The sequence below is a fragment of the Manis javanica genome, chromosome 1, assembly GCF_040802235.1.
Source record: "Manis javanica isolate MJ-LG chromosome 1, MJ_LKY, whole genome shotgun sequence".
Classification (NCBI taxonomy): domain Eukaryota; kingdom Metazoa; phylum Chordata; class Mammalia; order Pholidota; family Manidae; genus Manis; species Manis javanica.
Window position 1 is genome coordinate 139854130 of NC_133156.1, and position 25466 is coordinate 139879595.

Consider the following 25466-nt stretch of genomic DNA (forward strand, 5'->3'; position numbering starts at 1 on the left):
GGTTTCATCGGATTTGATCAGGGATACATGATTCCAAAATTTCCAGGGCCTGCTGCTTCAGAATTAGCCAGAATCTTGGAAGGTGTTTTTCCTTCTCCTGCCATCCAGCTGAGCCATCAGGACCTACAGTCAAATCTACCAAAACTCTGTTTATGGGAAAGTCAGCGCTGGGAACACAAAATAATTACAAAATCATCTCATGCTTCTCTGAACAGAGAAAGGACATGGAAGTAAAAGTCCAACACACTTTGGTTTGTCTGGCACACACTTCCTAAGGGGCTGTTGATCAGATGTCCTCAGAGACACGATCTGCTAAAATCATGGGGACAAGTGGAAACTTACCCTGATGGAAATATGCAATTGTTTCTCTCCATGTACAGCATTTGTTCCTTTTAAAAATACTCAGTAAAAACCAGCACACTGTACTTTTAAACAATTTCTTACCATTTTTCAGTTTTGGCAGATGCTAATTAGAGTGAGTAAATCTAAAAGAGAAACTGTGGTTTGTCTAATGCATAGCAAAGTCTGGTATCTACCAATGTCAGAAAGGAGGTGCTTAAAACAAGTAGAGCCTACAGAGAAGAGGAAGTGAACACCTCCTGTTCCATCCTGTCCTTGCAGCCACCCCAGCCCCGGCCCGAGTCACCGGGAGCAGGGCACACTTCTCTTCTCCCAGTGACCTTTTCTTCCTTGATTATACATCTTTGCCCAAATGCTGTGTCATGGCCATTTTTACGCAAGGGTAGGAAGACAGTTTTCTCATCCACTGTTTATGGCTTTGTTATATATATAATTTAGTGATCACCTAGCACGGAGAGTGTCAATACCTGCTCATAGATTTTTTTCCTAGTTTTAATAGATACTTTAATATAAAGTTGGAACATGAAAATGCCTCCAAATGAAGCACTCAACAGAGTAGTGGCCCGCCTGTGCCCTCTGTAATTACTCGCTGCACAGAGGTGTTCCTCGGTCACAGGTCTCGTGCTGATCCCTGGCCTGGCCGCATGGTGCTCAGGAGGAGCTGCCTGGTCCTCAGCTCTTCTTCCCACACGGATCTACATTAGCAGCTACTCAAACAGACCAAAATCTGCTCTTTTTTTAAAGCTAATTTTTTAAAAAAGGTATTTAGATCTTCCATTTTATATATATATTTGAAGAGTATGTGGGAAGATACAGGTTTGTACAGGTTTGAAACATGTATGCCTTGTGTGGATTAACAGTGACAATCTGGCATTAAGGAAATGTCTAAAACATGGGAATTGCAATATATGCAACTACACTTTTGATGTCATTAAAGTCTTTTGATGCCCTACATTTTTTTGAAAACTTAATAGGTCATTTAAAAGTCATAAGCAGTTATGAGAGGTAGGAGATTCAGATTCACCTTTGTGGCAGAGGGTTTCATGATTTGGGAAAGGCAAAACATGGGTTGACAAATTTAAACCAAGCTGTCCCCAGTACACTCAGGGACAGGCAAGAGGCAAGAGGCAAGAGGCCTCGGATGGGGAGCTCCATTACTGGTCACAGAGATTCTCGAGAAGGCAGAGAAGCACTCCTGGGTCCACAGAGCTCTTGCTCTCCTGAGTGGCGTGGGGGGGACAGAGGGCACAGGACAGGGCCGCAGCCCTGTAAGCAGAGGCCAGGCTTCCTATCGAGGGAGACAACGTCCCCATCCATGGACTGGGCTGATGCTGTCCTGGGAGCTGGGAAAGTGGTCTGGTTAGGGACTGCTTGTCCTCTGAGCAGGGAATTGGCTCTGAGGCACCCTGGGAGTGAGGCTAGCCAAACCCGACAATAGGCGCAGGCTGGGGACGCAGGTGACAAGGCCTGGGCCTGAGGTCCCTGTGGGAGGACGCACCTGGCAGCCTTCTGAGTCCTTCCTTTCTGATACCTGCAAATCTCTGCTGAATCCTGTCACCTGGTGTCATATGTATGCCCTGGGGACCAAAGGAGAGACTTGGCCTCCTCAAACAGTCAGGGCCACGATTCACAGGTCCACCTGCAGGGGAGGCTCAGGCTGCGACTCGGGCTGCAGGGAAATCGGTCCTCATCTCACACCCCACAGCAGCTGTGCCCATGGTCACCCAGTTAGGGGGGCGCTCACAGCCTCCAGGCACGGGGTCTGGCACAGTCACCCCTTCAAAGGAGTTACAAGTGACTCTGAGACTGGTCCTGGGCCTAAACGGCATGGTTGTTTATTTGAACTTGAGTAAGAGCCCCAGTGAATATATTCATGTGAACTGTGTATTTTTAAAGTGAAAAACCAGAACAGAACTCAACAAAGTGGGTCAGCAGGGACCGTGTCCCTCCGCCGAGGAGCGCCCCTCCCGGGCCGGGCAGCAGCGCCCCTCTATGCCCTGCCCTCCCTGGGCCCCGGCCCCCAGCCGCCCAGGCCTGGCTGGGAGAGGGGCCCTCTGCCTCCCTCAGTGACCCTGCTCTTCAGAACCTGTTGTTGGTGCGTATTTTCTCACATTCACAAGTTCGGCACTATATCGGCATCCATTGCTCCCGTCAAAGTCTGTTTTAAAGCACTGTCATTGAGCTCCTAGGCAGCTCCTTTTGGGTCTTAGGGGTCCCTGGCAGTCGCCTCCCCAGGACTGTCTCTGTCAGGTTTCCCTGATGTGAGCCTCTGTGCTGGGACACTGGTTAACTGCACTGAGATTTATTCCATTCTCTCCTCACTTCTAAATCCTCACTGGATAAATTAACTTTATTCCTTTAGGGCTTTTCATTTTTCATTTATTTGGTTAAGAAGGGACAGGGAATGTCACATGGGTGAGCGGTAAAGAAAACCCTCCTGTTACTTGATGTGTCACACACAGGGGAGACTGAGCACCGTGTGTGCGTGTTCACGCCTGTAAGGTGCAAGGCCTTGTGGGACATGTTATGGAACTGGGACTTTATTCTATGATGAGCAGCAAGTCACTGAAGAAACGGAAACAGGAACGCCGCATTTGTGCCTGTGTTTTAGCTACAGTAGGAGAGGCTGGGAGGTCTTAGGCAGTGGTGGCAACAGAGAAAAACACACGTTTGAAATATATTATTGAGATAAAGTTTTCAAAATGCAGTGGGCACACTCAAAAAAATTAAAAATAGAATCATATGATCCAGCAATTCCACTTCTGAGTTTTCTTCCAAGAGCACTGAAAGTAGGGATGTGAAGGGCAAGCTGTGCACCCATGGCCACAGCAGCAGCATCACGATGGCCGGAAGGCAGAAGCCGCCTAGGGGCCCATCAACTGATGAATGGGTACATAAAACGTTGTCTGCATCCACAGTGGAATATTATTTGGCTTTAAAAAGAATAGTCTGACACATGCTACAACATGGATGAACCTTAAGGACATTAAATATTATGTGAAATAAGCCAGTCACAAAAAGACAAATTCTGTATGATCCCACTTATATGAAGTATTTTAGTCCAAATCATCAATAAAGAAACTAGAGTGGTGGCTGCCAGGGCCTAGAGGGACAGGGAAATGGGGGTCTATGATTTAATGGGTACAGAGTTTCATTTTGCAGGATGAGAAGTGCTCTGAAGATGGGTGGCTGGCGGTCACAGAGCAACGGGAATGCACTTACTGCCATGGAAGTACACACTCCAAAAGGGGTAAGATGGTAAATTGTATGTTATGTGTATTTTACCACAGTTAGAAGAAAATGTGGTGGGCAGAGGAGAGCCTCAGGTGTGCCGACTACTTTCTGGGTGAATAACTGAAGCCATTTTCTCTTTGGGGGAGGTAGTGGAAGAGGGAACGGATATTACAGGTTTGAAGAAGATGGTGAGACAGTGGAGAGTCAGATATTCGGGGAGAGAGAAGGACGGGTAAGAAACCTAGGCAGAGGGCCTGGCGAGAGGGAAGGGAGCAGCCGGGGTGGAGCCTGAGTGGTATCTACCTCAGTCATTTCTCAGGAAAATACCCCATTTCTAATTTTAACCTGGACTACAGAAAATGTCCTATTTCACTGAAAGCAGTCCCATCCTACTGCTCTCACGAATGGTAATTCCTAGGTCTTCTCTTTCATGCAGCCAGTTAGGTCAAGATCAAGACTTGATTTTGAGGGTGCCCACTTTCCTGCAGGCGGTGTGGCAAACAGGAAACACGAAGGATCGTTTTTGGTAGGCTGCTTTCAGAAAATGTAGTTCGTTGAGTTGCAGCCCCTGGGTGTGGAGGCTCAAGTGGCCAGCAAGCAAGAGGTTTTATTCCTTATGTCTTTGTCCCCTTGTTCTTCCCACAAAAAATTTAGAGTGAAAAAAAATCATGCTTTTAATTTTTTTGAAATACAATGAATGTACTGCACTACACACTATCCCAAGAAGACAAAACTTTATAACCTCAGAGAGGTTAAGGCTACAGTGTGTAAGTGGGTATTTTCTTCTAAATGTATCAAAGAACTAGCAAAAAGAGCCCCTCCCATCTCCTTTCGGGTTAGCATACAGAAAAGGCAGGGGGCAGGGACCGGCAATGGCCTCTATTCAGAGAGGCCCCGCCCCGTAAGAAGTATGAACATGGAATGGGAGCGCCGGGGAGGGTCTCAGGGATCACCCACTTCTCCTCTGCCCCAGGCCCAGGGCTGCAATGTCACCAAAGGCAGAGGTGGAATCAGAACTCGGGTCCTGACCTAAAGAACAGACTCTGCAAGCTCAACATATTGCCTCTTCTATGCTTCTACTGCAAATGTCACCCTTATTACTAAAAGGTCTTCTATGAAAGCCACATTTAGTGGAAAACAACAAGAAAAAACACCACAATTCAGTGGGGGCTGCAAGTGACTTTCCCATTTCATCCAAACTGAGCCAGTCTGGGTAGCGGGAGACCCTAGGGGTCAGGTGTGCCATGACGTAGCTGCACAGGTGGTGTTTCAGATGCAATGAGCCGAGTGTGAGCACAATGGAAGGACCTCCCATAGACTAATGACAGATGCTAGTCTTACCCATAAAAAAGGCAAATACAGCCAAAAGGCTGCCACCATGTCCTGCAGGTATGAAGCCTGCAGAAAGCATGTGCTGCAACTTTGCCTGGTCACAGACACACACAACCATGTTTTTCTGGCTGACTTCCATTCCTCCCACCACCGGCTCTGGGCATTGCCCCACCAGGTGCCCCTGCGCTGTGCCAGGTATGCACGCTGGCTTGTCACCTGGACCCTGGAGCTGGCCTCTCAAGCACTATTGTGGGGGGCAGTTTTGACTGTGAAGAAAAAGCTGAACTACTCAGTCTGGGGCATCATAAAAGCGGTGTTTTAATTGGCCTCGTTGGAAATACATACATTTCTGATATTCCTGTTTGCATTCTGTGACCAAGACTAAGTAAACAGAGGAAAGTGACAAGTTTTGCAAGTTGAGACAGTATGAAAGAAAACTCCCTTGGACTTACTAAGAGATTAAAGTTAATTCTGAAGTACATATTTCAGCAGTAAACCATGCGTTATATACTAGAAGTGTGGGGGTCAGGGCTCCTCAATCGTGGCTGAGTGACAGACTTACCGGTACAAAATCTTCTGTCTAGGTCCTAACCCCAGAGGCGCTGACATAATGGTAGATGGTATCACAAACACAAACAACGCCGGGTGAACACAAGGATCGGCTGAATCCTGATTCTATCTGACTGTGCTCGTTTAATTTGCGAAGTAGGGAGAATGGCAGGAGGGCAAGACAGAACCCCAGACACCAAGGCTGCCTGTCTGCAAAGACTGTCCCAACGGCAATATGTCCATGCAGGTCTGCCCCTCAAAAATGTGTTTTTCAATGGCATGATGTTGACACTGGAGTCTAGTTTCAGACCCAGAAGTATCTTGAAAACATACTGTGCAGCTACATTGCTTGTTCATTTTAAGTAAGTTGTATTTTTTATCCTTTCCCCTCATCACCAAGGTACACATAACACCATGAAAGAAACCCAGTGCTCATCACCTCCAAGCGCTGTCACCATCCTACGGACATCCACTCCTACACGTGCCTCCAGGCTGCCTGGCAAGCCTGGGGGGTGCTCACAGGTGGTACCAGGCCCTTCCTGGCTGGTTCAGGGATTTGTAATCACCGTCACACTGCAATTCTTAAAATATAATTCATAACCAAATAAAGAGACATTTGACCTTAATAGGCATTGTTTTTACATTTGAAATGTGTGGAAGTTTAAGTTAATTGGACTGGGAAGTCATGAAAAATTTATGAGGCATTAAGGCACAGAGCATGTTGGAGCCGGAGGAAATGTGCTCCTTCCTCCTGCCGGGAGGGTCAGAGCAGTGCGAGCCAGACATTTAGGAAACTACGCAAGGGACTACGGACAACTGCTTAACGCTTATGAGTCTTGGAGTGGGCGATGGCGCCGAGAGGAGAGCCCTGGCGCTGGCCACCCCCCTTGGAGAGAGAAGGGGTCATGTGGAACCCCCCACCGCTGTATGCAAGGCCTACACGGCTCTCAAAGGGAAACGGGTCTTACGATGAGATGCCAGATGAGCAGATGTCCACACCAGTGTACGTACAGTCATGCAGCCCAGCCCACACCAGTATATGAACAATCGTAAAGGCTCGCACTCCTTTTTACACAAGAGTAAGTAAGAACGGCTGTGCAGCTGAGCAGAAACAAATCAGGATTTCCTGTTTCGGGATGGCAGCGGTCTCTTGCTCCTAGTCTCTGCGTCTGCTGGACTTCAGTCCTAGATCTCCATCCCTTGTTGCCCCAACTAGCTGCTGAAGGCCCCTTCCCCCAGATGCCTGATTTCCTAACATTGAACATGGGCATGATGCTCTGGCACAGGCTCGTCAAAGAGCTCAAGGGGGGATTTTCCTTCCCCAGTCTACTGCCTGGACCTTAACACTGTAAGGGAATAGATGGTCTTAAGAGTTCCTTGCATAAAAGTGTGAAAGAAGGAAAAAATAGTTAAGGTTCCAAGACCTTGTCTACTGACTTGCTGTTTGTTCACAAAAGGTTTTACTCAATGAAGAAACACCTTCTTGGTAAAGAAAGAGTGTTAGAGGGTTTATGAGGGGCATGGAGTAACTTTCCAGGAACTAGAATGTCATAGAATAGCAGAGAGAAAAGACTTAGGGAATAAAATGGTACTTAAACTTGAAAAAGAAGCAAAAGCCCAACTTCCATAAGAAGTTTTCAGGACAAAGTGGGATAAATACATAGTTCTCTCCTCTTGCTTAGCCTGTAATTGTGAACACCAGGAAGTAAAGAACACGCCACGGGAAAGGTACATAGAAAATGAAATCTTTCAGAACAAGCGTTATTTGCAGCATGCTCCTCTATATAATAGATGAACTCGGGAAAAAAGTTGGGACTTTGTGACTCAAAATCAAGGACTTAAATATATTATGCAACTTTGGAAATGCTCTGGCAGTGGGTTAACAGGCAGCCCAGCACAGAGCTCGACTCACTCTCAAGGGCCACATGAAGGGAAGCCCAACGCTGCTCTAAACGCATGGACAACTTCACCAGAAATGAGAGTGGACACCTTGGCTTTTGGCCCAAAGCTGAATTCCTCTAGTTTCTTACTGAGGTGACAATAAGGCCATATTAGGTCCTGAAGGATCCAGAACACGTTGCACCTATAATTGATGAGATGAGCTCATCAGTAAGCTATGTATCCTGTGTAGCTTCATTTAGCTCAATGCAGTGACCAACCTCTCTGCAGGGGGGTCCCCAGGGCATGTGCTGATGAATGTAAAAAGGGCACAGATGACAAATGGAGGGGGCAACTGGAACATTCCAAAATTAACAGAAAACATCTTGATTATGGCAGAGTAGAGTGATCTCTCAGGGAGGGGAAAAAATTGTGTATCCACAAATCTGGAACAATCAGCCATTTACCATTATTACAGGAAAATGAAGACTGTGACATAAAATATTGTTCACAGTATGTAAACACTACTGATTCTGCACTTTCCTAGAAGTTATAGGCCAAAATTTCTGAAAAGGGCTTAAAGACACAAATAAGCTTTTCACTATGAATGATTAAGTCAGCACTGCCCCAAATCAGGATGTCCAACAGTATAGTACAAGTTGTAGATGCAATTTAAAAATTTCTCATGAGCCACAATTTAAAAAGTAACAGGTGAAATTACTTTTAATAATACATTTTATTTAACCCACTCTGTAATGATCTTTCTACATGTAATGACGATAAAATAATTATACATTCCTTTTTGTTACTAATGGTTGAAATCCAGCATGTATTTGACACCTGAAGCACATTTCAGTTCATACAGGCCATGTTTCAAATGCTTAACAGCCACGTTTGCCCAGTGGCTACCACAATGGACATGCAGGACAAGTATGCTCACACTCCCACTAGGAGCCCATCATAGGCCCCTGTGGACACATGGCAAGCGGCCCTGTACAGTCACTGTGATCTAAAGGAGTCACCAAGGGTCGCCAGGTGCTGTGTGTGCAAGTGCTCTGCTCCTTGGGTTTAAAGCGCTTCTCTCCAAAGCCGCCTTCCTTTGCTCTGAGCCAGCCTGGCTCAGCCCACCTCCCTGGGGCCCAGCTCTGGTCCCTGTCCCTGCAGGAATCTCGGGAGTTTGGGATGACCTGAGACACCTTACAAAGCTACAAAGCTGGCTGTCTACTCGGGGCCCGCATGCCTGGCTTTCTGGCATGTTAACACTAACACCATAAAGCATCCCCAGTGTCAACTTCTGTTGAAGAAGATGCTGACTATGGCCTCACTTGCCTGGTTTTCAACATCACCTGGAGGAGAACAGAACCTGCTGTGTGTTATCCAGTTATGAATGGCACAAGCCCAAAGAGAATGGCCCCCTTCTCCTTCTCTAAGCTGGTATCACACTGTTCTGGGGAAGAGGTGATTCGTTATTTCTGAGTAACAGGTGCAATCCTCCTTTCCACTTCAGCTCCTAATGCAGTAAAGAGGCCTGGAGACACAGGGAGAGTGGGCGGAAGTACAAGGGGTGGCAGAGAGGCGGCGCAGGCACACCACAGTCATGCCCAAGGTGCCTGCCATCCACGCCCCGTGGGCTCCTACCTTTGTGGTTGAAGATGCCCTCCATCTCCATGCTACTTCTCGAGTGGGCAATGCACAGGGAGCCGCAGGGAACCAGGCCCTCCGCGGCTGGGGACCGGTCGGTGGTCCGCACCAGACACCAGTCAGGCTTGTCATGGGGCCGCTCCAAAACCTCCACGGTCTGGCCCCGGCGGATGGTCAGCTCGGTGCTGTTGCATGCCGTGAAGTCGTGGATCACCACGGTCAGCTCGCAGCCACCAGAAAGCTGGGGAAGAAGTGGGGACATGTCAGCCAGCCCGAGCCCTGGCCCTTCTGTGGGGGCGGGGACTGAGAACTGGGCCAGGAGCACTGGACTTGGGTCAGTGTCCCCACGCCACCATCCCAGGAAGAGCTCTCCAGGCTCACTGTCCCTCATTTCTCTTTGGAATCATGTGGGTAGTTACTGACCTTTTCACGTTCTAAGATATAATCATGATTTTCTGAGTGTTTTGCTGTCAGAATCTGGTATGATTTTTCATACGAGCGTCCACAACTTTTTGTGCCTGAGACATATATTATCTCCTTGCTCCAAAAGTGCTATGTACTCAATTTGCAACTTAGGGCAAACCAATAAAACTGAAGGACATTTGGGGGATCACTATGAAACATGGTGATGAAGTGAGAGAGCACTCTGTTCGCGATTTCAGTTCCAACCTCATGTTTGAGCGGCTCACACTGTTGGCACGCTGGCGATTCAGCCCACTTGGGTTAGAAAGGGGGCAGCCATCGGCAGGGGAACAGAAAGGCAGTGGGCTCAAGATCCTGTGACAGTGGCACAGCATGCCTTCTCTCTCTTCAAAACCCCCCAAGAGCCCCTGCTCTCCCCGCAGTGGACATTCCTGACCCTCTGCCACCTGACCCCAGGCCCTTTTCCCTCACCACTCCGTCACTCTACAGAACCAGCTTATTTTCCACATGACACGTATTTTGTGTTCTGAAATTCCTTTTCCTTCTTCTCTTTCACTCACTCCCATTCTCAATTAAAACTCTACTATATATATTCTTAGGCCCTCTGAAGCACATCCATGAACTCCATAAAGACATATCAATGCCAAGATCGCTGCTTATAGAATAAGTGCGTGGCCTCCTCTCGACCATTTGCTGTCTAGAGAATGTCTTGTACGCTCCGTAGGGACAGTGCACATGCTCATTAACACACCTCCTACACAAGAATCTTGTGACCAACTAATTTCTGAAACGAGCCATGTCTTGGGTTGTACGTGTGTGCCTGCCCTCAGCACCAGAAAGCAGGTCTGTGCCATCCATCTGTGAACTTTCTGTACTCTGTCTGCGAGGGGAGAGACTGGGCTTGTTTTGGTCCCCACAGAGCCCCCAGGGCTGACAGTGGCAGGCACAGGGTTTGCACAAGGAAGCTGTTGAACAGCTTCGCATAAACCTACTTTGTACAATGCTCTGCATCCAGCCAGTGGTCAAACATTTGCTGACATGAAGACTAGGTTTGCTCTAAAAATGAAGGCGCTGCACTTGAAAAACAGAAATGAAACCCCTGGGCTTCTCCTGTGACCTCAGGAGCTAACTCAGTGTGCAACATACAAATGCCCTGTCTTCTGTCCCCTGAAGGGCATCAAGAAGAGGACACAGGACAGCAGAGTGGCTGGCTGGCAGCGCGAGTGGGAGGGGGGACTGGCCGGGCCCCCTGATGGGAAACGACCTTGTTCCAGTGAGGCCACACATCACCAGTCCACTCAGAACTGGGCATCACTGCCCCCTGCTCCAGCTCTGGCCTGCAAGTCCTTGGGCTGCCCGCCCCACTGAAGACTGTCCAGGAGCCCTCTGTCCTGCTCTGTGCTGTTCATCACCCTCCTGTCTAATAGCCTGTCTTTGGAGAAAAGGTTTAGATATCTAGAATAAGAAGCACATGTTCACGAGACAACCACAGAAAGCAAAACAAAACAAAACTCTCCCATAATAATGCACAAATATCGGCAAAATGAATTGTCTTTGCTAGGCCACAGAGGAAATGTTGCACAAATGTTTAACCTCCTCCTAAATTTTACAAGCTCCTCTGCAGGAAAACCATACTCAATCTTACACATTCTCTGTGAAAAATCATGATACTAAAGTTAAAAGGTTAAAGGTAGGGGCCCAGCCAGGAGAAGAATGTTCCTCATAAACCCCGTGCTATGGAAGTGGTTAATCCCTGCCATAAAAAGGAGGAATGTTCCCTGTCCCGGGGAAAACGTGGCCAGAGAACGAGCCCCAGATGGAGTACAGCCTGTAGAGGCCCCGAAGGACGGGTTCTTCCCCAGGACCCTGCCTGGCCCGCGGGGCTCCACCGTGGGGCCTGTTTGTGCATGTGTGCGCCCAGCATGGCCCTGCAGAGCCCCTCACCACAAGCCCAGCCCACTGCTTTGGCACTTCTCCACCCCCAACCCTGGGAAGTACAACATCCAGACACTCTAGCCCTAGCTCTCTTGCCTCTGCCAGTTTCATTCTGGAAAGTTTAATTAATTTTTCACTGTCTGGAGTCACAGGATGCATTTCGTGGGTGGGGGAAGGGTGGGAAGGGGGAAAGGGGCTGCCTGAGAGGGAGCATGCAGCTAGATTTTCTTTCTGGCACTGAGTTTTTAGCCCCTCACAGAGTCATCAAAAACTATTGTTCACATCTGTGGACTTGACAGAGAAAAAGGAATAAACCTCAAGCCTATGCTGACAAAGAATGGCATACTGAGTGAAAACTCTTTTTCAAAAGCTTTAGAGAACTTAATAAAGAAGTCTAGTACCAGAAGACTGTTTTCAAACAGTGTTAAAATTAGCAAAAATATGTACATCTTCTTGTCTTTATCCCTAACAAGCACTTGGCTTTACCTAAGAACCTCTTGCACAAATCTTCAAGGGGAGAATTAAATGGATGTTTTCTAGCCCAGAGAAGAGAGAGCCTGTGGATTTCTGTCTCAGTGCTCACAGTGGAATATTTTAAACTTCTTACAAAACCTGTCTTTAAAATCAGGCTTACTAAAAAAAAACAAACACAACACTTTTTTTGTGTAAAGACCTAATTTAACTACTTTGAGGAAGCAGTACAAATCATTACTGCCTTTTAAGGAAAATTAAGCTCCTAATTAGAAAAAGCTCAGGTAATATATTGTACATCATTAGGTATGGCTGAGGTCTTATGTGTGTCAATGTCTTGTTTTCAATGACATTTCTACCTCAGTGGCCCAACTGCATTACCATGTTAAAAGAGTTGCCATTCCATTTATGTAGTTTTAAAATACACCTTCCCTTTCCATCCATATTAATGGGAAAGTAAAAAAAGGTATCTTTTTCACTTCTGGATGTTTTATGGGCTTGTATCGTGGGCTCCTTACCACATGCATTTAGTTTATGAAATCTCAACTTTCATGATTCACACTAACTCTTGTGAACTTCATCAGAGGAAAGTTTTCTTCCCCCAAGTCTTTCTGCTTTTCACCTCAAAAAAAATAAATGTGGTGATGAAAATGCATGACAGCAAACTGGTCTCAGTTGGAACATGGACTGCGGACACCACCAGTGAAAGGCTGCCTCCACCACCACCCTGTGTCCCCGTAAGAGGGCTGCCCAGGGACCCAGTGACTCAGACACATGGACAGTTAGCAGGGCCAAACCAGGGTCCCTTTGCCTGAATTCTTTCCAGAATGACTGAAAATGGACATTCGTGTTGCTGTGTTTCACCCAAAAGAGTGAAATACTCATCTCTGGCTGCAGGCATGGTAGACTTCAGCAATCGCTACACAGAATTTTACTTTTTATGTTTTCTGGAGAAGCCACGTTTAATGTTGCTTTGCTGAGCCCAGTTAACCACACTAACTAAAACAGACCTGCGGCTGGGGGCTTCTCACCCCCTTGCTCCTCGGGGCCTTTTACCATGGGCACGGTGGGGGATGCAGCCCTCGCTACAAATGATTCTGCTTCAAGAACCTAAGATCAGTTGCAGGTGGGTGTCTGGCCAATTTTCTGAGAGCAATTCAAAAGGAAAGGGGGGATGTGGTCTAATAAAAGTCATTTTTATCTAAAGAACAAAGTGTATCAGCGTTTGTGAACAGTCACATCCTACAGCCCCATGCAGCTCAGTCACTCAGAAACCTCACTAAAGGGTCTTGCGGTTTCATGGAAGTTTCACACAGAGCACACCAAAGAATGATTCATTGGTTGAAGGGGATTAGAGAGTGCAGCTCCATACTGGCGACGGTTACAAAAGCCAGGCAACCACTGGCAGCCAGAACAACTCCCTGGGAGATGAGTTACAGCCCAGGCTCTCCTCCGAGCTCCTCCCTCCCTGGGCAGCTCCATGGAGGTGTGGGCTTATCAGCAGCCATCCTCATGACCAGGGCACAGGGCCCCGGGCATGTCCCAGCCCCAGCCCTGGGGCCACAGTCACAGAAATGTCCACCCAAATCTGCCGCTGAGTTTCATAGAGGACTACTGTGCCAGGCTCTCACATGTCAGGGGTATGGAAAGACACCTGTGAGGACTGAAAAATGATTAGGATGGTTAAGTTTTATGTGCTTTTTACCATCAGAAAGAAAGAAAGAAACCTGTGAGGAGAAACTTTCAGAAGCAGAAGCTGACCCAAGATTTTATCCAGGAAAGAAATGCTCAGGGTAGGAGTCAAGGGTGTAAATCCTTGACTCTGTACTAACGTGATCACACATTGGTTTGGACATAAGAATAATTTTCAGAAGGCTTCCCTGACTGACCGATACATGTGAGGCAGAATGCAAAATTGGTATAAAGAAGCCAAATGTAAAAGACAACAACAAAAAAAGGCAAACATTAAATGCACACATCAGGCAAACCAGAGAGAGACAGTTATTAGCTGTCAGGCTCCAGGGCTCTGCCAGAGCTGACCTGAACAACATCGCATGTCCCCTGTGAACATATTAGAATGAGAGACACCAGAATGTGCCAAGAGGCATTGTGGTTAATGACAAGCTTAGCTGGCATAAAGCAAAAAAAGGGAAGCTGGGAAACAGCAGACAGCTGGACACGACTATAGCACTGAAGCCTGCAGGCCCTGGAGAACAAGAATCTTCTTAAGACAATTTAACCCAAAGACACCTGTTTGCTGCATTTTCTGAGTGAGCAAGACAATCTTTTATGCAGAAAATTTAATCTGAAATGCCGGAGGATACCAAGCGAAGGAATGCCAGCCAGTGAGCCAGCTGACTGGCCCCTCCCCAGAAGGCAGGCCAATAGGATAAACCACCACCTCAAGTCTGAACCAAAACTATGGCGTCATCTTCAGTAGTAACTGTGACCAGTGTAAAATTTATAGTGAAAAGAACTTTTCAATGTGCTCCTGATTTTATAATCACTTTCGTTCCATTTCTACCAAAACTTTGAAAAAAATATGCCTTTTCTTAGAATGGGGCTTTCTCCATTAGTGTGGGGGATTTTGTTTTTCTGATTTGAGTAGCTGAAGTTATCAAAGAGTACAATCACTTTGTGGTTTTATGAGGGCCCTTAAAAAACTTGTTAAAAATTACAAAAAACCACAGTCATTTAGAAAAATGGAAAACAAAGATCAGCAAATGGAGGAATAAACACCAGGTGCAATCCATTGCCCGGCTGCAATCGGGAGTCGGGGCCTGTCTCCTTGCTCGTTCCGGTCAAGCCCCTGGCCGGGGCTGCCTCACGGTGGGTGACCTACCAACGTCTGTGATGAATGACTCTACCTGTGGAAATCAGGAAGCCACTTCATCACGCAGCCGTAAAGCAGCGAATCTGGCAGGATTAAAGATGAGCAGCTGGACAGATGCTGTGAGCAGGAGCCTGCCTCATTTTCAGTGACTGCCTGTTCAATATGTAGTCAGCGTTTTGCTGTTTAAATTCAGGGCCTAATGCTGAGCAATTTATCCTTAGGACAGCTACTGCTCCTAATGAACACAATTAGCTTCCAACCCCACTGCAGTGGAGAGTGCCCAAATACTACGGAGAGAGACCGATACAGACAGTGAGCTCCAGCAGCTAGCAATGACCGTCAGCAGCTCAACTGAGGGAGAAGCAGTGATTATTAAAATGGAGATGCAGCAATAGCTAATATTTAAGTGCTTAGTTCATGCTCGGCACTGCTCTAAACACATTACACATTTGTAATGCTCACAGCCCTGTGAGTGATTATAGTACTGTCCTTACTTACAGAGGAGGAAACTGAGGCACAGAGAGGTGAAGGAACTTTCTAAGGCTGCTCAGCACACATCCCAGATGTCTGGCTGGTGAGCCCTTCCTTGTTCTTAACCTCCTGCTATTTGATGTCCAACACTCTGCAACTACCCTGACAGGCCGAGCAGCGTCAGAGCTCAGCAGGCGTCTGGAGCACTCTGTCTGAGGAGGTTAAAACGACGGGCCATCCCCAAGAAAAGCTTCTGGACTGAACAACTCAACTTCACACCTACGTAGGGGCAGATCTACTGAGGTCCTGAAGCCTCTGAGCTCTGGCAAGGCCCGCAGGGTGGGTGCCTCCTCTTCTACAAGGGCTGCTCGGGCTGAGGCAGGCTCACCTTTCTTGGGCAGGGCTGCCCTGTGTGACCATGGGATGTGGGCTGAATGGAAGTGGCGCATTTCTGGCCCAGGGTGGGCGCCAAATTTCCTTTCTTCAGCCATATTTCTCAATGTATCACCATGGGCTATTTTATATGCCTCAGTGCTACAATTCATGTGAATCCAACAAAGTTCCTATAGTGTAGAAAGTTGCTTCAGAGGAAGTCAGTGGCCTTTTTAAACTATGTCGAATCTCATATCCCCAAATAGTGCTGGACTTAAAGAGTACCTGAAATCATCTTTTGCTTGAATATGTGGATCATATATTCATGTTGAAAGCTTAGGACAGTTCATGCCAAATATCAGTCTCCATGAGTCTCCCACTCATTACAAGCAAGCACGGCCTGCGCCCGCAGTGCACTGGCGCCCGGCCCCTGGAGGCGTGGGCCGGCTTTCCCACCGGTGCCTCGTTCTGCCTCGGTGACTTCTTTCACTTTCATCTCAGGATGCTTTGTTCTGTAGTCGCCTACAGATAACCATATTTTCTATTTTCCTTATATATTTTTGTTATATGAAATGAGCCATAGACTAATAAGGCAGATAGAAGGCAAAAAGGTTTAAAATGCTTAGTATACTAATATTTAGCTCCATACTCAGATCTAGTATGAAACAATAGGGTCTAGACATGGGCAAGTAATTAAACCCACATTCCGTTTCTGGCTTTAGCTCCCTGCTGCTGGGTGGCCCTGCAAGGGTCCTCTGTCCCATCTCCTCTGGGCCCCCAAGGCCAGTGGGGCAGTGTCCTTCCTACCACAGGGAGACAAGCCTAGGACAGAGGAGATAAAAACCTGGCACACTGCTGATTTCTCTGGAACCCAGTTACATTTTCGTAAGATCATTTTATCAGCATAACTACCCTGAATATGCAAGAATTGGTGCTAAACTTACTTTTGGAGCAAAGAGATGGCATATCTTAAAACTGATGGTTTCAAAGAAGGAAATGTGCTCGTGGGCATGTGGTTTCTCAGCTCTGCTGACAGTGCTCCCTGGAAAGAGGGCATCTCCGGGAGCTCTCCTTACCAGACCCTTCCAAAGCTCCCAAGCCTCACTGGAGAATTCCTACAGCACTAGGCAGATACTTCTTAAGAATTCTCCAAGAGGCCAAGTCAACATCCCCCACCCAGTTTCTGAAATAGAACCAAACTCCATGATAACTAACTCATAACAGACATCATAAATTAAGTCAAACAGGCAGACCATGGTTAAGTAATTTCCCTTGCCAGATCTATCTGCCTGTGTCATCAGAGGCTATTTAAATTTGAAATATGCAGGGTGAAGAGAAGCTCAAGACTGCCATCAGAGATAAGGGGTTTTCTGGCTAAGCTGATTTCAGAGAAGCAGTTCATTTCACAAACTGACTCAGAAAAGGATGCACTTTCCTAATGCCCGATGTCTTCTGAATCATCTAGGGACCCCAAAATGTTCTATCGGAGAAATACAACGAGGGAGATGGCTAAGAGAAAATGTTGCAAAAGCAGAGAACACACCAATGCAGGCATCTGTGAGCTAGCCAACATGTGCCTGCTTTTTTATAAGGCCTCATGCTTACATCCTCTCCAAACTCCAGATTCTGACCTATCTTTATTAAGTATCACATGCTGTTTATGCTCATTGCAAATGCAGATTCCACAGAACTGAAGATAACCCCTTGCAGCTCTGCAGTCTCAGAGGATGCTTCATCCCTTTTCTGTACTTCTGAGCCTGCTGGGGACCTCTGATCTGATCCCAGGGAGGAGCGTGTTAAAGGAAATGCATGCCACATCCACTGAAAAAACTGAGTTAGGGGGAGTTGCTACTTCGAGAAGGTCAGCAATCATAAGACCAGCAGGCTGGCACTGCTGAGCAGGAACCTGTCCCCAGAGCTTCACCCAGAGGTGTCAGAGCGAGCCTCTGTGACGCAGGGGAGGGGGCTACACTCACAGAAGTGGCCCTAGGCGTTTCTGAGCTATGGAAGGAAGTGAGGCGGCAACGCCTTAAATGAGGTAAACAGAAATTGGTGAATTACTCCACAGATAAAATATTTAACAGAAGTTCTTTAAAAGTCGTACTATCCCAGTACACTCCCAGGGTAAAATGATTAATTTCTGCAAATGTATGCTTTTCTGTTCATGATTTATTCTTCCCCTCTCATTGGGCACAAATAGAATTTGCTGTCTCAATAGCAATGGCCCTTGGGATAAGGTCTTATTTTTCTGTAGGAGTCGGGTGAGCACAGATCCAAGTTCATACAGGCCTATTATGCTGTAATAGATCCAAAGTAAAACAACTCACATAATTCTGAACTCCAGGATAAAGCCTCATTTTCTGTGGCAAACCTCTTGTGAATTCCAGACAGCCAGACGTCAGGAGACCAGGGTGGCAATGGACGCTGCCACACGAATTCTCTACACAGCACAAGGCAGGCTGGGGAACTGGGGTTGGAAGCCCCTTCCTAGATCTGGTGGGGGGTGTTTCCCGACTTCCATCACCACCCATTTGTGCATCAACCACCTGAAGAAAGAGTCCCCTTTCTTCCTGGACCAGTCTTCACAGAAGTCTTAACGTACTTTCTAAGTGGCACAACTCTGTATGTTTATCTCTGGTAATTTCATTCAAATAACATTAAAAAAAATTAACTTTTAAACTCATTTCCAGGGTAAACCCAGATCAGATCCATGAGAATATATCTGGTGAGAATGTAAATTTGGGGCCTCACGGATCCCCAGCTGGAGTGGCGATGCTCGAACACGGTGAGTCTGAACCAGCCTGAAGGAGGGCAGGCTTGTATTAGTTTCCGCTCTGCCTTCAGGTGGAAGTCTTGAGTAGTAACTCGATCACTCTAGTATTTTTTTTTAAAGAAAATAATCAAAATTAATCTAATAAAGTGTTTCCAAGTAAAATTTAATTTCCTTAACTAAATGGCCATGGGGTGGGGCCACAGGGAGATGCTATTAGGCACCAAATGCCTGAAAAACTCATTTCTCTTATTCCTCATTATTACTACTGGCAAGAAATATGATGAATGCTAATATGCTGGGCTCTGAACAAAATAAAATGAGGCCTTGCTTTTATTCTTTATTCTTATTACTCTAAGCATTCTAGGATTTAATATTTAGTGAATGCAAAAAGTAGAATGAGAAAAAAACAAATTTCTCAAACTAGAAGGATTTTGAAAATGAAATCAGGATAGGAAAGCACTTTTTTTTTTTCAAACCGACTTAGTCTGTAAACTGCATTAAACACCAAACAAGTGCTGAAAAGACCAATGTCAGAACTGTAAGACTCGGCATCTGAAATCCACTCCCGCCCCCAGACACCAGGCTCCCTGTGGCAGCAGACATTCCCAGGGCAGGGAGGCATTGACCCTTCTCCCCTGCCTGAGTGGGCTGCAGAGGTGCTGTGAGAGCAGACTCCTGGGCGGCCGGGCCTTGGGCAGGGAAGCACAGCCTCAGACAGTGAGGACCCTCAGAATCCCGAACTGACGGCATGTTAGAGCTGCCGCCTACTTACTGTCAGGTAACTTTTTTGGAGAACTTGGTAGAGCATTTTAGAAACAGAAAATAACAGGTGCTCATCTCAGTAGGGACAGAAGGCTTTGTGAAGATGGAATGCCCCCCTCTGGCTTTTACAGAAGACTTTGGGCATTTGTGCATCATGCAAGCCCAGATTCTCAAATCTCCTGTCAATTTATTTTATAGGTTTTTTTGGATTCTATCAAGACAGAATCACGGGATACTCCAGGCCACTCCTGTAGAAGGCACACCTACATAGACCCTGTGACCTAGAGCGGACTTACATTCCTAGTGGCCAGCGTGGGCAAGGGTGTGTGTTGCAGTGAGCCCTCCGTGCTCTGTGGCCCCTGTACTCTGAGGAGCAGCTGCAGGGCCAGTAGAGGATGCTGCTCATCCTGAGCCATCAGAGCATCTCTGCTGCTATGCATCAGGGCTCTGGGCGAGATCTAATTTAAAATAGTAAGTTTCTTTGCTTAATATAAAGTAAAAAAGCTGAAACACACTGCCCTAGAACATTCTGATAGAAAATTAAATAATGGCACTGCTGTTTTCTGAATCTGACACCACGTGCTTCCATGTCCTGCCACCACTGTTAGCGCACAATGACTGTTGGACAATGTTGATGGCAAACTGTCATTTGTAGATAGAAACAGGCTGCTTCCTATCAGACCAGAGACTAGCTACATTCTCCTCCCCAAAGAGAGTGCTGGTTACCTTATCGCTGTCCAGTGTGTTCTGAGATGTCCGGGAGGCAATAGAAATTGTATCAGGCTGGCTGCTGCCATCGCCTTGGCTATCCAGATCCTCTCCATCCCTGGAAAACAAAGGAACTTTTAATTTCTGACATGGCTGGATTTGCTTTTCAAGACTGAGGAAATCATCTACCAGTCACTGGAGAAACAGATTTGCTAGAAGAGGTGCTAATCAGTCTCCATGATTGCTGCTGCCACCCCCACATTAAAGATAGCAGGTCACCCTCTACTGGGCACAGGCTAAGAATCTAGCACATGGTACCATGTTTAGTTCTCACAATAATAGATACAGCGGGTATCATTAGTTCTGCTGCATGACTGAGAAACAAAACATCTAGGTGTGCTGTAACTGTCCAAGGTCACAGCATGAGATACATGTGCACAGACTCACACCTGGGGGTGGCAAAGGGAAAATGATTAGGGACCTGCATAGAGCCCTTCGTTTGCATTATGCCAAAGGAGGTTCTTGTTTGGACAGAGTGATTTCATTACTAAGAATGATGTTATATATGAGTGTATTTTAAAAGACCACATTCCTCAAAATATCTGAGAAAAATGACTTTGCAAAGCAGTAAGTTAACATTTCCCGTTTCCTCCCTATTAAATGAGCAGACTTGCCACCCTCCCCCCACCAAGCACTCACCTCCTTCCCTTCTGTCTTGTTGCAGGAGTGGTTTTGGGAATGTGAATGGGCTCCTTCAGGGCTCCTTTGAGATGGATGGTCCGTTCCTGAATCACCTCACGGATGTGCTTTATCCAGTCCTGCTTGTTTTCTATGCTGGAAGCCTTAACAAGGTGTTAGAATCCATCAGGAGACAGAAGGGGCCTTTCTAGAACCTGAGTGACACTCAGATCTGATGCACTCCTTGATTTTCCCATTTTAAAAATAACTTTTCAGCAGCAAAGCAACCACATTCATTCTATGTTTAACTTGCCTCCAAATAATTTTGAATATTTTTTCATCAAAACTATTTTTATTTTATAGCCTATATATTTTTCCAGATCTCTGGATATTATATTCTAATAACCAATCATTCCCCAGTCCTAAGACCTTTAAAGCAGCTCTGGGTAAATACAAGCACGAAGCCACCCCCAAACCAAAGAACCTTTGAGACTATTCGCCTCCAAGAGAAGTGGCCGGTGGCAGGTGAGGTGACAGCAGGGACTGACCGGAACTAACACCCACCCGTCTTGCTGCCTCGCCCACCCATCTTGCTGCCTCATCCCCTTGACTGCAGGAACAGCAGCTGTGCTGCCCCTCCCTGCTGTGCCCCTCTCATTCTCCAGCACTCTGTGGAGCCGGGCCTCCCCGATCCCCGAGTTATAAATGAGGAACTGCAGCATGCACACATCAGAATGTACCCTAGGCCACCCTGCTTGCAGCGGGAGCAACCAGAATCCAGGGAGCGACACCTGAGCTGGTCCTCGAGAGCTCTGCCCTCACCCACCCCTTACTTCACCAGTGTAGACCAGCTGATCTCCTGCCAATTACATGGGGTGCATTTTCCTCAATCCCACTGCAATTTTGCAAAAATGGTCCCTGAAAATGGCACATGGTAGATACTCAGTAAGCATTTGTTGAATGAACACATAGTGCATCACTTTTTCCAGATTTCTTTTACTGCCTTACAGGAGTTTTTTTCTTTTTTAAACATATTCTGGGCCTTACTAATAGTTTTTAATTTCCTAATGGAAAACATCAACCTCCTATGATATAAGTATAATTCCCTGCAAATTCATAAAAGTTGTCAGTGGGATTGCAGATGAGCTCATGAAGGGAGGGGACCCAACATTGCCTCCCACTGTACCTTGTTTTTAAAGTAGAAAGCTAAAGCCTGTGTTGGGAGAGGAAATTACAACTCAGAATCTTTTTCTACATAAAATGTTTAGACTGGAGGATGTGCCTTTGTGATTTAAGGGTGGTGGGGGGGGTGCTAAATAAGGGTGAGAAGAGTCTCTGGCCCCCATCCACCAGGAGGCGGTAATCCAAATCTCTCTGGGGAAGAAGGGGGTGATTTGGGAGAGTTGGGACATGAGATTAAACTATCTCAGGATGGAAAACTATGAAAATTACAGGTGGATTAGAATTTAAATACCTGATACGAATGTTAAGGTTGGGGAAGAGAAAGGAGACAACTAAGGAAAACTGTTGCTATAGTTCACAAATAAAGAAAAGTCTTGTGATTTAAATGGAGTGAACTAATCATTACATTTATGAAGAGTAATTCTTCTAACCTTAAAGAAATGAAATGAGAGAAATAGGAGACAATTTTTCAGGAACAGTAGGAGGAAGAGAAGCCAGCTAAAGTACTTAGAAAAGGTCCCACTTAGCTAAGAGAAGGGAATAACTTGTTTCATATTTTTGGTAGTCACAATCTGTTTAAGGAAAGATTTAGAAATAAAGTTCTCTTTTTCAGCCCTTAAAGTAAAAACAACAACAACAACAACAACAACAATCAAGAGGTTTGCTTTATAATTACTGGGCCGGCATATCTCTGCCAGGACCACCAGTACCATGATATCCACCACTTCCTCCATCTCCACCGTGACCGTGACCATCACGCCAAAGCAATCTCTGAAATTAAATGAGGACATCATTTCCTTGGTCGTCAGAAAAAAATCCCCCCAATGCCCTAGAAAACTCTCACTTGCAAAAGTCTGCAGGAAGTTTTATTTTGCAGTGGCATCATGGGTATTTTATTATGCCTTACATAAAAATCAGTCCGTATATGGCTAAAATGCCTGGTGCTATTTTTTAGACGCACCCTTGGGCATCTGTCACTGCAGATAATCTGAGTAAATACTTTATAAAAGTTGGCAATTTTAAGGTCTTGAGTATGCTTTAAAATTATATACCTTAGAAAAGTTCAGTTATTTAATATTTATCTATCAGTGCAATTTATATTGTATAGAGCGTTAATGCCAGTACTAACAGGAACACACTGGTTGGTAATGATATGTTCACTGAAAAACAATCCATCATTCCCGTGTGAACAAAGGCCTAAGAAACATGATGGCTTCCACAGTCAGTGGTCAGTAAAGTACAAGCTCTAAAGGGCTGACATATGGATGAATAACTCAGAGTTGCTGAAAATACCATAGGGAAAAGAAAAGGAATGCAAGAGACAAAAAATTGCTGGCATGCAAGTTCACAGAGCAGAATCCCATTACGTTTTTGGCTCCTCTCCCAATATTCTACAAATCTTTAGCTACATCTTCCCCAAAACACCCTGAAGCTGCTTTATGGTCTTTCCAGACAGCTCAAAAATAGAGTTCCATCTGTATTTTCTCAAACACAGAAGGAGGGAGGTAGGCAAGACATCCTGAGAGCCCTCTGTCATTCCTAGGGGAGGCTAGTATAATCAAAACAGAGTTCAAATCAAATATTCAAAGATATTTTCCTCCCCCAAAGATATATACCCAAAGCACCCGTGGTGTTTTTGAACACTTTAAATCATAACATTATCAAACCTGGCAGCTGATAATTAGCCCTCTTATTTCTCTGCCCCCAAACTAGAAAGCCGAAGAGCCTAGGACCCCATGTTCAGCCTTGGCATGGTACTGGTGGTCCTGGCCTTAAAACCGTGAAAGGCCCTCAGACTCATCAGGTGCCTATTTTCCTTGGGAAAACAGATCCTGCACTCAGTGGGAACTGTCAGTCTATTCCAGACCTCAACCGCATCTCTTATGGTATCAACTAATTCTTTTTTAAGACTGGAAGGATGGAAGAAGTTTAAAAAGGCCTTCTCTATTTGATCTTCTAGTGACAAGCAGAAGTTTAGCTCAAGCTATTTCATCACTAGAATATCAAACTGAGTTTATTCCATTATTCTTTTTGTAGTAAACACCAATTCCAACAGAACACAAAGGGAACAACAAAAATGATCTGAAAACCAGTATTGTTTTAAAACAGAAAAAAAAAAAAGCCTACACAGCCATGATAAACTTGTCACACAGCACATTTCCAAGCTTTAAATGAACATACCTTAAGGACAATTTTATTATCGGAAGTTGGCGTCCTCCCTACCCACAGTGCAAATTTGCAAGCATCTCCTTCAACATGTTCTGTGACACCCAACTCTGAGGTCTGGAATAAAAGACAATTACATAGTTAGGCAACAGTAAAATTCTGGCAGGATATAAAATACAGACCAAGAAAACCGTTCTCAGTGACTTGCGGTAATGCTAGGTTTTAACAATATAGTTTGTTTACATTGACAGTCCTGAGATCTCATTTTAGTCACATGCGCACATGGTTGGTACCATCTCTTTCACTTCCTCTGAGCACCTCCTGCAGATCCTGATGCAGGTCAGTAAGCAGAGGAAAGAGACCAAACTAACTGAAAACGCTGTTATCTGGAATATCAGGGTTGACTATTTTGAAACTTATAAACAACAAAATGAGTCTGTCTCAGCTGCGAAAGAGGCTCCATGTAATTTTTAGCATTAATGAAGTAGCTTCACAGAAGCCAAATGACATTTTAACAGCTCAATTATTTTCTAATTTATCAACAGCATTAACTTTTAGTATTTCACCAATTTTAATGGCTAAGAGATAGAAGTTCCCTCTTTAACATATGCAGCCGCAACACACAGAACATGGCAGAGTGCAGATGAAGGTCAACACTCTCATTCCCTCCCCCACAACTAAGTCCACCCCTGATGTACTCTCCTCACTCTAGCAAAGGAAGCAATTCATAATTGTGGCCTCTGTGGGAACCTTAACTTTTAAAAGATAAATTAAGTGAAGATGCATTGCTTCTCAGACAGACCAACCTGGTCTCTAAGGATAGATTAAGGCCAGCTAGGGAAATTACTAGCCAGCAATGCTGCATTTTTTGAGTCAGAGTATGATCTAAAATGATGTAAGGCAGGCTGTGATCCAAGAGACAATCTCAAACAGGACATAAGCCAAAGAAAATGGCATGAAAATCATGAGTTTGAATGGGCGATTTCCAGATGATCATTAAGATGATTTCTATTCGTGGCTGTATTTTATAACTTTGGGAATTTGATTAACATATGGATACTATAAAAATGTATAATGTATCAATTGTCCAAATTCCAAATACCTACCAATATGTATAAGCAATCCTGTGCAAGGAAGAAACTGAATCCTACTACATTTTCTATTCTCTGATGGTAATTTTTCCTTAGATTTGCCCAATTCTCTCCCTGCCAGAACCTCAGCAATTTTGTTGGCAGCTTTCTGAGACCCTCCTACCAAGGGCAGATGGAGGCACAGTGGAGCTGGAGGAGCACATTTGCCCAAGACTTCTGAGTCGACATGGATTTATAAAGAGGCTGCTTGGGCTTGAAAAAAAGGTGCCCTGTATGCTTTCCTTGCCAGGAAATACACTGACATGTTCAGTAATTCAAATGCATCACTGTATCTATTAAGTAAGCAGGGTGGCTGTCTCCAGATAGGTGGAGTATGGATCTTGAAACTTTATTTTTTGCTTACATTAATTTTCTCTAACAATCATATTTTACTACTATAAAGAACCATAAATTTATATATCCGTAAATTGATTTAAGGTTAAGAGAGGCTGAGGAACTATTTTATCCTGAAAGAGATTGAAATAAGTATGACAAATGAGACACACCCAAAAACCTAGATCCATTTGCTAGAAAGGACATCGTTGGGACAATGGGTAGAATCTGTGTA

At 45.5% G+C, this 25466-nt stretch overlaps 1 protein-coding gene across 8 annotated transcripts in view; it reads right to left on the reverse strand.

Annotated features, from left to right (window-relative positions):
- The window catches only part of TRIO (trio Rho guanine nucleotide exchange factor), a 340446-nt gene that overhangs the window by 70059 nt on the left and 244921 nt on the right, over positions 1-25466 (reverse strand). For 7 of the 8 annotated variants that reach the window (XM_073237759.1, XM_073237756.1, XM_073237760.1 and 4 more), the window contains exons 31-34: positions 23784-23885; positions 20442-20584; positions 19761-19860; positions 8992-9235 (exon numbers count right to left, since the gene is read on the reverse strand). In XM_073237759.1, coding sequence (XP_073093860.1) covers positions 8992-9235; positions 19761-19860; positions 20442-20584; positions 23784-23885 — 589 coding nt within the window. Of the gene's footprint in view, positions 1-8070; positions 8882-8991; positions 9236-19760; positions 19861-20441; positions 20585-23783; positions 23886-25466 lie in introns of those variants that run through there. The other variant, XM_073237774.1, reaches the window with a different exon arrangement.